The sequence below is a fragment of the Takifugu rubripes genome, chromosome 19, assembly GCF_901000725.2.
Source record: "Takifugu rubripes chromosome 19, fTakRub1.2, whole genome shotgun sequence".
Classification (NCBI taxonomy): Eukaryota; Metazoa; Chordata; class Actinopteri; order Tetraodontiformes; family Tetraodontidae; genus Takifugu; species Takifugu rubripes.
Window position 1 is genome coordinate 14,857,595 of NC_042303.1, and position 12,361 is coordinate 14,869,955.

The 12,361-nt window shown below is 45.4% G+C and overlaps 1 protein-coding gene across 1 annotated transcript; it reads left to right on the forward strand.

The window, feature by feature from the left end:
* Positions 1-9: 9 nt before the first annotated feature.
* Positions 10-7,133, forward strand: dnai1.2 (dynein, axonemal, intermediate chain 1, paralog 2). Its single transcript, XM_029827442.1, has 20 exons — positions 10-351; positions 502-561; positions 657-755; positions 847-927; positions 1,023-1,140; positions 1,348-1,403; positions 1,481-1,636; positions 1,855-1,914; positions 2,019-2,141; positions 2,250-2,334; positions 2,406-2,523; positions 2,704-2,747; positions 2,838-3,088; positions 3,185-3,274; positions 3,406-3,496; positions 3,587-3,666; positions 4,316-4,464; positions 4,661-4,760; positions 5,543-5,725; positions 6,957-7,133. The coding sequence occupies exons 1-20, from the start codon at positions 316-318 to the stop codon at positions 7,056-7,058; spliced, it is 2,082 nt and encodes a 693-aa protein (XP_029683302.1). The 5' UTR covers positions 10-315; the 3' UTR covers positions 7,059-7,133.
* Positions 7,134-12,361: the final 5,228 nt, after the last annotated feature.

Below are 12,361 nucleotides of genomic sequence, written 5' to 3' on the forward strand. Positions count from 1 at the left end.
AATAAATGCTGCCAGCGTTGTATTCAATCAGACTTTTCAGCTAAATTAAGATGAATAATTTCCCCCCCAATTGTAATGTTATTTGTTGTTTGGCATTTTATTATTGCAGTTCTAATATTCGACACGTAAGAACTAGGGACAAAGTGGAAGTGAACCACAGTGACTCAATTACGATCTTTGTCAACTGTTTTTTTGTTTCCCACGAGACGGCCGGTTGTCATGCCAACCTGAATACTGAGTCGACTCGAGCAGGAACATCTTCATGCAGGTCTTCAGTAGAAGCAAATTTGGAAATTTAGCACTTTTGTTACCACAATGTCCAAGTTTACCTCTACAGCATTCGGCCGAAAGGTAGGTGCCATTTATTTAGCTGGTTCACATTAGTTAGTGGGATAATAAAAGTCACATTGTTTTCATGCCAACAGTAGTGAGATACTTTGAAAATTTAAGTGATTTTCTGAATAAACATTTGTTTTTAACTTACCTGTTGCATAAATACAGGTGGGTGCGGGCTTGAAAGCAACTGGCGCAAACACGAGCAAACCAATTGCCCAGAAAAAGGTTTGTGCGCTTAAATCCCTCAAAGCAGAATCAGAAACATTTGAAAATGTTCTGTTGTCATGTATAAATCTGTTTGCATTCGATGTAACCTGCAGGAGGAGAAAAAAGGTGCAGATGCAGTTGAAGGGCACGATGAATGGCTTCATGGAAAACCACTCATTAAGCCTTTAGACCAAGTGGAACTCACAGAGACTGTTCGTAGAGTTGTTCTTTAGATTTTACAAACCTTTTTACGAGTCAATATTATGTTGCTTCTGATCTTAATATATCTATTGTTGTCACTAGGAGCTGGAGGAGGAAATCACAAGGACTTTGAGTGCAAACAATCCACACGCTCCCCAAAATATTGTTCGCTACAGCTACAAAGTAAATTTAGAAGCTATTTTCGTCTATTTTTAAAAAAAAAAAATATTGTTCTCCTTTGCAGTCAAATCGAAATATTCCAATTATTTCCCATATAGGAACTTGCCTTCAAGCCTGTCACTGTGGATCATTTGGAAGTTCACTTTGTGTTGGAAGGAAACCTTATGTATCTAGAAGCCAGTCAGGAATACCGACTCAGCGAGGCGCTCCATGAAGGTGGTTACTAAAACCAGCAGCGTTTTCATTCATCTTCACACAATTGTTTTCTAATGATTTGGGTTGGTATTTTCACTGTATGTAGTACACACGGTGCACCACAAGAGGTCACTGTAAACGTTTTATATATACAATAACCCTCCATTGCATGGGGAAAAAAATGTTCCCCGGAGTTATGCTATGATTTAATATCCCTAATGAATCCAGATACCACAATAGTTGAAACTGGAGCTCAACCTGATGAGGAAAGAGCAAAAATTCAGGTAAATCTCTGCATCCCGTTGCAAATTTTGATGCACATTTCTCGCAAGATCACTGTGACAATCCAATTCCTCTTCAGGAGACACCTACAACGGATGAAGAGGAGGTGGATGAAGGTGGAGAAGAGGACCGGCCAGACAGCGAGGCTTCCAAAACTGACAAAAAGGAGCCAAAACTTAAGAACCAGTTCAGTTTCTGTGAGCGAGCATCCCAGACTCTCACTAATCCACTCAGGGTATGGAAAGAGATTGTTAGTGTTTTAAAAAAGGAACATCTTGTCTCTCAGTTCAACCCATGTCTATTTTAAGCATTGTGCAGGTTAAATACATTATTATTATATAAATAAATATTTCAGGGCTATTAAACCTTAGTAATTGAGTGATATACTAGCATCAACAGTAACCACAGTGTAGTACCTTCACAGTTGGTGTAGTCATGGAAATTTCTCTGCAGGAAAGAGGCTGCCAGACAGAACCACCTCCATGCAGAACCTTCTGTGCCACTGCTAATCAGGTATTACCTAACTTATTCAAAAAAGAGGGGCAAGGATCATAATCACACGCTCACATATCAATGAGTATGACCACCTGGGCTCATTTGCCCAACCTTGCCTGCAGTCGGAGATCTATGATGCATACGTGGAATGGCTGCAGGCGCAAGAGAAAAACAAGGAGAAGCAGAAAGGTGTGCAGTCAAAAAGAGATGACAGTAGCAAGAGGACGGTGCTGATGGAAAGTCAGGTGAATAAGGTCCTACCAGCATTCCTCTCTGAGTGTTTTCACTGTGGCATCTACACACAAGCTACAGATTTGATGTTCATATTTGAGGATATTTGATCTCTGTCACAGACTGATGAGCTCCCCAGACTGACCAAGGCAGCCAAGATCTTAGAACGGATGGTCAATCAGAATACATTTGATTACATAGCACAAGGTAGGACCAATAAAATAAGGCTTTTGTTACGCTCATTTCATTCTCTTTAAGTTCATTACCTGCTTTTTCAGACTTTAAATATTATGAAGATCCATCTGATGAGTTCAGGGACCAGAAGGGCACCCTTCTTCCTCTGTGGAAGTTTCAATGTGACAAAGCTAAAGGGATGTCCGTCACTGCCCTCTGCTGGTAGGTGTGCTCACCAATTTAGTTGAAGTTTATTCAATCGGGAAGTTGATTTTATTTATGCAACGATAACATCTAAATTTAAAAGTCCGTTTCATGTGTATGCAGCAATTATTTTGAGGTCTTAGTTAAGGAAATGGTCATTTTGTCACAATTCTTGTAAGTGAACTCTGCTTTCAACAGGAATAAGAAATATCAGGACCTGTTTGCCGTAGGAATGGGAACCTGTAAGTGTGCAAAATGAAACAGAGATGTAAAGTCTTTTAATTTGACCGGTTCTTCCCACATGCCCACTCTTCCTCATCCCTTTGGTCCAGATGACTTCTGTAAACAGGGCCCAGGAGTGCTCGTCTTCCACACCTTAAAGAACCATAGCTTTCCAGAGTACATCTACACCGCCACCTCTGGCATCATGTGCGTGGACATTCACCAGCAGCATTCATATCTGGTGGCGGTTGGTTTCTATGACGGCCATGTTGCTGTCTACAACCTGAAGAAAAGAGGAGAAGGGGAGCCTGTGTATAAGAGCACAGCTAAGATGGGCAAGCACACCGACCCTGTCTGGGAGGTGAGATGAGGACAGCACCAGTGGTGGGACTGTTGGACACTGACGTAGGTGAATTATTCCAAAGGAAAATGGAAGCTATATTTTATTTTTATTCAGGTCCGCTGGCAGAAAGATGACTTGGACGGCAACCGCAATTTTTGCTCCATCTCATCCGATGGCAGAATTGTGTCCTGGACGCTGGTCAAGGTCAGACAATCCTTTTCATATTTCATGTTCGGTTGTAACATCACTTCTATGAGGGTTTTATATGCAGTTTGATTGGGGTTTTTTTTAAATCAGCATTCACTCAATTACTGCTTTGTTGATTCATTCCTCAGAATGAGCTCATCTTCACAGATATTCTCAGACTATCAGTGACTGTTTCTGTGTCCGATGTCCAGGGTGGTGGACAGCAAGTCAGCGTGGACGGTGCATTCATAGTTCTTTTGCATATCCGCTATCAGATCAGCAGCTGTTTTATCATTATATTTCTTATTTGACTGATGCTTCTGTCCGTAGTTTCTGGAACCTCGTTTGACTTCCACAAACAGATTGACCATCTCTTCCTGGTTGGCACAGAAGATGGAAAAATACACAAGGTGTGTGCGTCACACATAGCAAGAAAACTAGCATAACTGTGGCCCTTGAAAAAGATTTCTCCTAATGAACCTTTTAGAAATATAGAAAGAAAATTAAACTGGCTTAGTTTGACTGAGTTCTGGGTCAGAGACAAAGCAGCAGGCTAGTCTGACTCGCTGTGGGGTTGCATAAGTTACACACACCTTTGTTGCAGTCCTGGACAATCTCCTTCCTTTGGAACTAACATGCAGCCAGACGCTGGGTCAGTATATGAGCCGTAATGTGTTCCGCCTGTCACCTCGGGGCTCAGCGGAGCAGGAACCCCAGCTGAGGACATGTTAGGAATCTTCACCCAGCCACAGGTCAACAATCAATCTGTCAGTGCAGCAGCTGTTGCCACAAGTCATGCTGTTATACCCTGCATCGCTCACCTCAGACACTTTGGTAAATCTAATTACAAAGAGAAAGTAGAGTGTAACCACACATGAATTCCCAGTAATTAAACCTATCTGTTGTCTGTCAGGATAAACCATCTCTGACCTGCTCCCCTGCTTATTGCCAGAGCCACAGTTATGTGCAGAGAGACCATATCTTTCCAGAAACCGACCATGGAAGAGTAAAACACCTCAGGATACGTTGTCTAAATAATGACTTTGCTTTTTGTTCTAGTGCTCCAAAACCTACTCCAACCAGTTGCTGAAGTCTTATGATGCTCACAACATGGCGGTGGACGCCGTCAAGTGGAACCACTTCCACTCAGGTGTTTTCATCTCCTGCAGCTCAGACTGGACAGTCAAGGTCTGGGATCATGCCGCACAGTAAGACAGTTACCACTGGAACCTTCTGTTAATCGAATCCCACACTTCAGTTTAAACCCCTCTTATTTTTCTGTTTGTCCGCTTCACGCGTTTCAACAGCAAACGCCACCCTCACTGATGTTTTCAGATCACACCACCACAGGCCACAAGCTTCTCAACAACACATCTGAAAAAGATATCGTTTTTTTCCCCCCAGCACACCACTGTTCATCTTTGACCTGCATGCCCCTGTGGGGGACGTTGCCTGGGCTCCGTACTCTTCAACTGTGTTTGCAGCTGTCACACTTGATGGAATAGTAAGTCCATTTAACTAAATTCCTGGAACCTTTCTCATTTGTCCCGTATGTAGGTTTATGTTGCAGCTTGGGTTGCAGGCTTAGATCACAATTTAATGGACTTTAATGAGAAAACTATATACAAACATATGGGCGGTTGTCTTTGGCTTGCTTAGATCACACATAACTGTCCTCGTCATGAATAATCCTCATCATACTGCTGCATTTTCAAAAGCAAATATACTACAGATAATGGATGCAGTGATCCCGCTTTCAGAAACACACAATAAGTCACAGTTTGGTAGAATGAAACAGTGCGTTAGTGAAGTATGAACCCGATGACCCAGCCTTTGTCACCTGTCCTGCGAGAGGAGCGAGCCGCGCTTTGGCGTGGACTCATTTATCGCTCACGGATTTGTGCTAAATGCTAAATGAAATCATCTTAGCCGGCCGAGCTCTTTCCGGCTGATATCCAGGCTGGCAGAAACATGTGCAGACAGGAGCAGGGAGGGCGTCTCCTCGCACCAGATGGTCCGTCTCTCACCCCTTCAGAGACGCCTCCTTCCCTTCTCGACAGCGGCCAGAAGACGAGACGTAAGAGCAGCATATGAAGAGCGGAACGATTGACAGCAGTTAATAAAACCAAGGAAGCACTCAGCCTGGAACCTGACACTGCCGTTACTCTCCGTCCTCCATCTCCCAGCATTGATCTGGGCAGATTTCTTCATTGTCTGCTTCACTCTTCTCCCAGTCACACCCAGACTGAAGCATATAAATTCCTTCCGTTGCTCATCTCTTTACAGGTTCACGTTTTTGACCTCAACCTTAACAAATTCGAAGCCCTGTGCCAGCAGGCTGTGGTGGCCAACACCGTCAAGCTAACTCACATTGAATTCAATCCCATTTACCCCATCATCATAGTGGGAGACGAGAGAGGGTTCGTCACCAGCCTCAAACTGTCCCCCAACCTCCGAAAGAGACCCAAGGTAAGACCAACGTTCAACCCTCTTTATCCTCTCAGTGACTCATTTCACACATTACAGGAAACAAGTCTTCGTTATAATTCAATCATCTCCCAGGAAGACACAATTAGAAATATAAACGGCATAAATGGCCTTCCGTCTGAGCTCGCCACATGTTTTATTCAGCGATGATGTAATGGCTTTCACCCCACCTGACGCGTGGAAACCAACCAGCACAGCGAGCCACTATTATCATCAAGGTCCATTTACATAACGTTTATTTTTCACCTGTGGCTATTATTTGATGCCTGTAAAATCAAAGAAACGTTGTTTTCTCCTTTTGCAGCATTGTTAGCCCCCCACCCACTCACCCATCCACCCACACACACACTCGGGTTAAATCCCATTTGCTGTATAGTATTTTGCATTTTAGACCAAGTGCATGTGGTCCTAACTTATGTCACACTTTATTTTACCACAACAGTGACAATTTTGGAACATTGCAGGCTCTGCAGTTCTTCTTGTATATAATTCATACATTTGAATAGATTTGCCTCCAGTCTGCATGTATTGCTTTTTTATGTGCTGTTGTGCGCCTGTTCAGCGGTTCTTTCCACCGATTCATTCAGCCGTTCATAATGGCAGACCTATTGTTTTACATTAATGTTTCATGCTGTTGCAGCACAGCGTTTATTCCTCTACATCAGCTACAAACGTAGGTATGCGTTGCCTTTTCCCAGCTTTATAAGAGGCGTTGACAGGTCAGCCATCATCAATATGGATCACTGATTCAGGGAGGTAGGTGGGTGGAATCGGATCGAACAGCCATTCTTAGTTTTCAGAACTGGAAACTGCAGTTCTGTCGAGTAGTCGAGCCTGTTATCATGCAAAATGGCTCCCTACTAACAAGCATAGCGTAGCATTTGATACTTGGGCATCAAAAACAAAGACGCCAGGTGATGTACTGTCACCGTACGGCGCAGCAATAATAATTAAGTTAAGCCTACATATCTCCATGATGATGGGGTCATTGTTATTGTGAAATGTTCCTATTTCCTGTTGGAAACGCTGATGCTAATCCAGGTTAAAGGTCTGAATCCTCTCTGTAGAGATTCATATTTGCATTTCCCATTGTGACTGTTTATCTTCCTGAGCAAACTGATTTCTCACCCTGTGTGTGTGTGTGTGTGTGTGTGTGTGTGTGTGTGTGTGTGTGTGTGTGTGTGTGTGTGTGTGTGTGTGTGTGTGTGTGCAGGACAAGAAGGGTCAGGTACTGCCTAATGTTGTCGAATTGGAAATAGCCAACATGGAGAAACTTGTCCATCAACAGAGGGAACCGGAGAAAAACACAGTTTAACGCCTGACATTCCTCCACAGCAGCAACGTCCGTAGTTTTTTTTTTCTTTGTCATGTAAAAATGTAAATAAACACCATCAACATTGCAATATTTCTACAGCGTTTTTCTTTAATGAGTCATTAGATTCAGTTCATGTTGCACATAGTATCTACATTTTGCTACTTCATTTACATTAAGCAGTTGACACCAGACTTGAGTGATTCCTCTCTGGGGGGTTTAACAATCCCCTCATGTTGCACATGTTGCTTAAGCTGAAATGTGAATGGGGACTTCTACAACTGAGATAATCGAGCATTTATGGACCATATCCAGATGATTTATCTTGGAAAATGTCGGCCTTGGGTCCCCTCCAAGGGAATGCTACAAGCCTTTAAATATTAGATGGACGGGGAGCGTTTTGCTCTCAGAGCCGGCGGTCCACAATCTTCTGACGCTTAATGGCCAGATCCTCCTGAGCACCATCCACTTCTGTGGCGTTCCTCTAAAACCAAATGCTGGTTTATTGTTCTGGGCACAACCCATAAACCATTTAGGCCATTAGAGCAGTAATGAGTTGGAGGGCGATACTGTTGGAGATACTTTGTGCTGGTGGTTGTTTCAGCTCTGTTTAATCCATAATGGTCTGGCAGAAGAGCGTTTTAGAGCGGTTGGAGAGCCATTTTTGGCTAATGGTGCTGTGTTCTGGTGAGTTTGAGCAGATAATTGACTACGAGTTGGGTTTCTGCCCTGTGTGAAGGTCAAAATGTAGATGAAGTCCATAAGTTAGAATTCTGTGACTGGGCTGTCTTGGTTCTCCACATGCAGCTGTCAGCCTGGCTGAGGAGGACTCAAATCTCTGCTAAGCCTCTCTGGCGTTTACGTAACGTCCTCCACATGGCTGCAGGTCACAGTACGTAAGAGCGACAGTGACACATGCATTCACTGACTTAAGTCTGTGTTTTCTCTCTATCTTCAGAAGAGAGTATAAACGTCTGAGATATATTTAGAAAGCTCTGACAATAAGCTCGCTCTTCTCTGTGGACTTCATTCTTCAACGCCGGAGCATCCCTTTATGCTCTCTCAAACCAAGGACACGTGATTGCTCGAAATTGCTTCACCACGATGAAATCAGCTTCAGATCGGCAGCCGATATTAAAAGATTTGCAGTGGTGCCCGGCGGCCCTCGCTGGCTCTCCAGGGCCGTCGCCCAATGCTATGTTGAGTCACCGCAGTCAGGAGGTCAACAGGTACTTGTGCTTGCTCGCCTGCTGGGTTTCTGCTCCGTTCTGAGCTAGCACAGGCAGCCTCTCCAGGCTGGACGGGATCCTGGAGGCTCGGTACACAACCAGACACAGGAGGAGGAGAAGGATGGCGACGAGCGCGTTGCAGCCGATGGCTACCATCGCAGCCGTGGACAGTCCTGCCGCGGGCTCCTCACGCTCCATCGCCAAGACTGCGGTTTAGCGTCAACGCACTGCTCACACCTCCAGTAAACACCTGTCTGGTAGACGAGGAGCAGATGAGCATTTATCAGATTTATGCCCACCCCTTGTCAGTCTTATTACACATCCAACGACAACAATCTGGTCATCTCATGAGAATCAGAAGCAGCTGCGTTAAACGTGTGTGTCTCTGCACGCGGCACCTGCTGTTATTTACTGCGCAGCAGTGAGGAACTGCAACACTTTCACCCTGAATTCCTCCTAATCCACCCATTTCCGCCAGGGCATCGCGAGCCTGCCTGTTCTGCCCAGCCCAAAACGGGCCTCCGTGCAGTTTGATTCACCAGAGTCAGCTTGACACTGTGCTGACAGGTTTGATCCGGATCTGTTGGTCAACAACAGCTGAGGCTGGCTGCTTAAAGTAACTCCAACCTTGTCTACTGGTAACAGCTCTTTAGAGCCTCCTGTCACCCTCCTCTGCAGAGACAGGGAGAACCTGCAGACTCGGCCACCTTTCAACCTTCTTTTTGCAGTGAGTGTGTGAGGTGACTGTGCCAAACACTGCACACACGTCAGACCAGTCACCTCTGCTAACAACGATGGAATCATGAGGACGTGGAGACTTTCACCGCTCTCCCTGATCCACCGACACAGCTCCTTCCTCTCAAGGCTGGGGGGAATCCCTGCTCGGGAGCCTGGCTGTGACAACATCTGCAAAACAGCCCCATCTAATCTGGCCGGGCTGCAGCTGTTTACCACATCTGGCGGAGGCGAACTTCCAGTTCACCCACTCTGTGCCGGGCTGTTATTTACCAATAGGGCTGAACTTATTGCGAGAGCCCAGGCGGGCACTAATAACTACCGACCGATGCTCTCCTGCATCACTGCTTATTCCCCCGTCACCACTAAAGAGGCGGTGATGTTAACTTCATCTCCATGACATGCTGAATCGCCCGTGCTGTGACGCGCCAGAGCAAATGTTTATGCGAATTGCTCACTTACCCCGCAGCCAGTTCTGCTGAATAAACAGCTCACTGTATCGCTCAGTCATCCCGTGTTTTCCGTCTGCGCGGGCAGCTTCCCCCTCAGCTGTCTGCCCGTGTCTCCCCCTTCCTGCTCTGCAGCACCGCGCACTCAGCAGGCAGGAGCGTGCACTTTATTGTGAAGAGAACGATGGAGAGTGGGAGAGAGAGAGGTGAGAGGCTGTGCTGGTGGCTGTCAGCGGCGATATCAAGCGTAAGGGGAGCGGAACGGGGAGGATGGAACCATGCAGGAGGCTGCAGACAGTGGTGGGAGGGTGGGGTCGTTGTGAGGAACAAGCGCGGCTGTCTGACACCGAAACCAGTACATTCACCCGAAATGAAACAAACCCAACATCTTTGAGGTGTTTCTTGTTTTATAAGTTTGTGGGAAATATCTGTCGTGCGCTTTTAACACCGGGGCTGCGAGTATCCCCCTCGTACAACACGGAGAAACATTCAAACTGGGCACGTTTAGCTGAAAATGAACATTTTCATTTCAGCTTGGAGCTGGGGATGGTAAACTAATCTCTCTCATGGGATCTCCCTGACATAAGACCAGTGGTTTACAGGAGAGCCATGACAGTGTGCGCTCTGTTTAAGCCCCGTCTGGCTGGATGATATGCAGGAAGGGGAAAGTCGGAGCCAGTTAAAAAGTGCCCAAAGCTTCAATAAAAGGAGTGTTTTTGGTGGCAGGTCTCGTCCGAACACAGTGTGCAGTCATCAGGGAACACAGAGCTTTAGTGAGTTTCATCTGACTCAGCTCACTTTTTATTTAGGAAGAACTGCCGCTCTGTCTCTCACGCACAGAAGTTGCACAAATTCCAGGATTTGGGATTAAAGTCCGTTTTCATTTGAGAGGGATGTTATAGACCAGACCCGCACCTTGGCTGTGCATCAGCACGGGAGCGCGCTTTCATCTGCGCGCATGAAAGCGGACACGCGGCTGCAGCTTTAAAACTGAGGCACTTGTATCTGTCATCTGCTGCCATCAACTCCAGATTCATTCATCTGCACGATTATGGAAAAAATAAATGGATGATAGGTCTTAAAATATGGACGAGGAGGAGTCACCGAAGCGGGAGATTGACCGGAAGGGCACTGATCCATCAAACTATTGCATCTTTTTATGCTGTCTCATATTTCACCGCGATTACAAATCATCTGTTTGACTCTTAGCGTCCATCTTGATGTCCCTTTTCTCAGGTGTGCGTGTTCCTGCTTTCCCTCCCTGCTTTGCAACATCTGTATCCCATTATTTTGTGTTCAGCCTGAATGGTGCTCCCCCAGGGAGGAACATGTGCCGCGGGACACGCTGTTACGTATGGAGGCGCTATGTGGCGCTAATGGATGCAGCTGGTTCAAGGGGCCTGTTTTTGGAGAGTCTGATGTGAGTCATGGAGAGCTCTCTAAACGTATTGGCTGTTGCTGCAACACACGGGCACAGCTTCAGGTGGGCCGGTGCCAAGCGCCGTTCATTATTCTGCTACCAGAGGAAACAAAGCGGCCTCCCGACTGGCAAAGATCATCAGCATCTCTGTTGCATCAAATCAGCTGATTTAAACATCTGATTCAGCTACTCTGGATGGTCTTGGTGTTTTTAATCTGCAGTCTTTTTAGTCTTGGTCTCCTCCAAAGTTCTGCTTTGGAGTGGCATCGAAGGCGCTCTGAATTTCACTTTTCAGCACAGATAATTGTTTAAAAGGAGGGGGAAGAACCTGACAGCAGCCTCAGCAGAGGCACAGCTCTGAATTAGACAGCCCGCTAGTGCGGTTACATTCAATTCGACACTTATTTCAGATACTTCACAGCAGAGTGTCCTCAGACGTGACCTTCTCCTCTGCTGAGTTGCTGCCTGTTTTTGGTGGAGTGACATCAGACCATAGGAACGTTTCGCTGTTATTGAGGTTAGATTCGGATGATTTAAGCCTGATATATATAAATATCAGACTTGAAGAGTCTCCACACTGTCCTGGAGTGTGAAGAATCCACAGCCGGCGGCCCAGACACACTTTTAACACACCCATTCAGGGAGATGATTCCAGCCATGCCACCATTATGTTGAGCACCCTTAATATTCCACTTGTGAATTATTTATTAGTTTGTAATCAGGTTATTAATTATAGTATAAAATCTCAACAAGTGGGGCAAAAGTGCCCTGTTTATTGCCAAGGCACAAGCCTTTATTTATCTGTCATGTGTCTCTGCTAATATTAATCTGATTTTGAAGATTTTAACATCACAGCGTGATTCCTGTGCCTGTTTATGAGGAAGAACGATCACATATGCCTTAGAATAATTTATTAGGATTTTAAAATCGAAATTATCAGAAAAAAAAAAAAAAACAAGGATAAAGAAACGCACTGCCGTAAAGCTTGGTGAAAGACAGCCCAAATCTTTAACAGAGCTCACTGTGGAGCGAAGAGCTCCGTCCAGAACATTGGCCCTTTTCCTTACACAAACAGAAGACATTATTAAAACCAATATACAGGGGGAACAAGGTCTCAAAACAGAAAAATATACTTTCTTTTTTTCTGAAAATAACTCTTAATGCCGCAGAATTACCCACTCATCGTCTGCTATTACCAATAATAGTACTATTTTCATTTGTAAGGTAAAAAATAACTTATTGCTTTATTGTAAGTTAAAAAGTTACAGTGTTGGTGTCCAGCAGTAGTTTTGTGTCGTCGCCCCGGACGCTCTGACAGACGAACCGTTAGCTCGGGGTCAGGACGTTTGGGCCTGAAATGGGCTCCTGTGTCAGAGCCGACCGGGTGCGAGACCCTGTTCCATTTCTGCCCCCCTGCTCTGACCCCCCCCGCTGACCCCGATTCCAGAGGAGCACAAACAGGAGGAGAGCAGG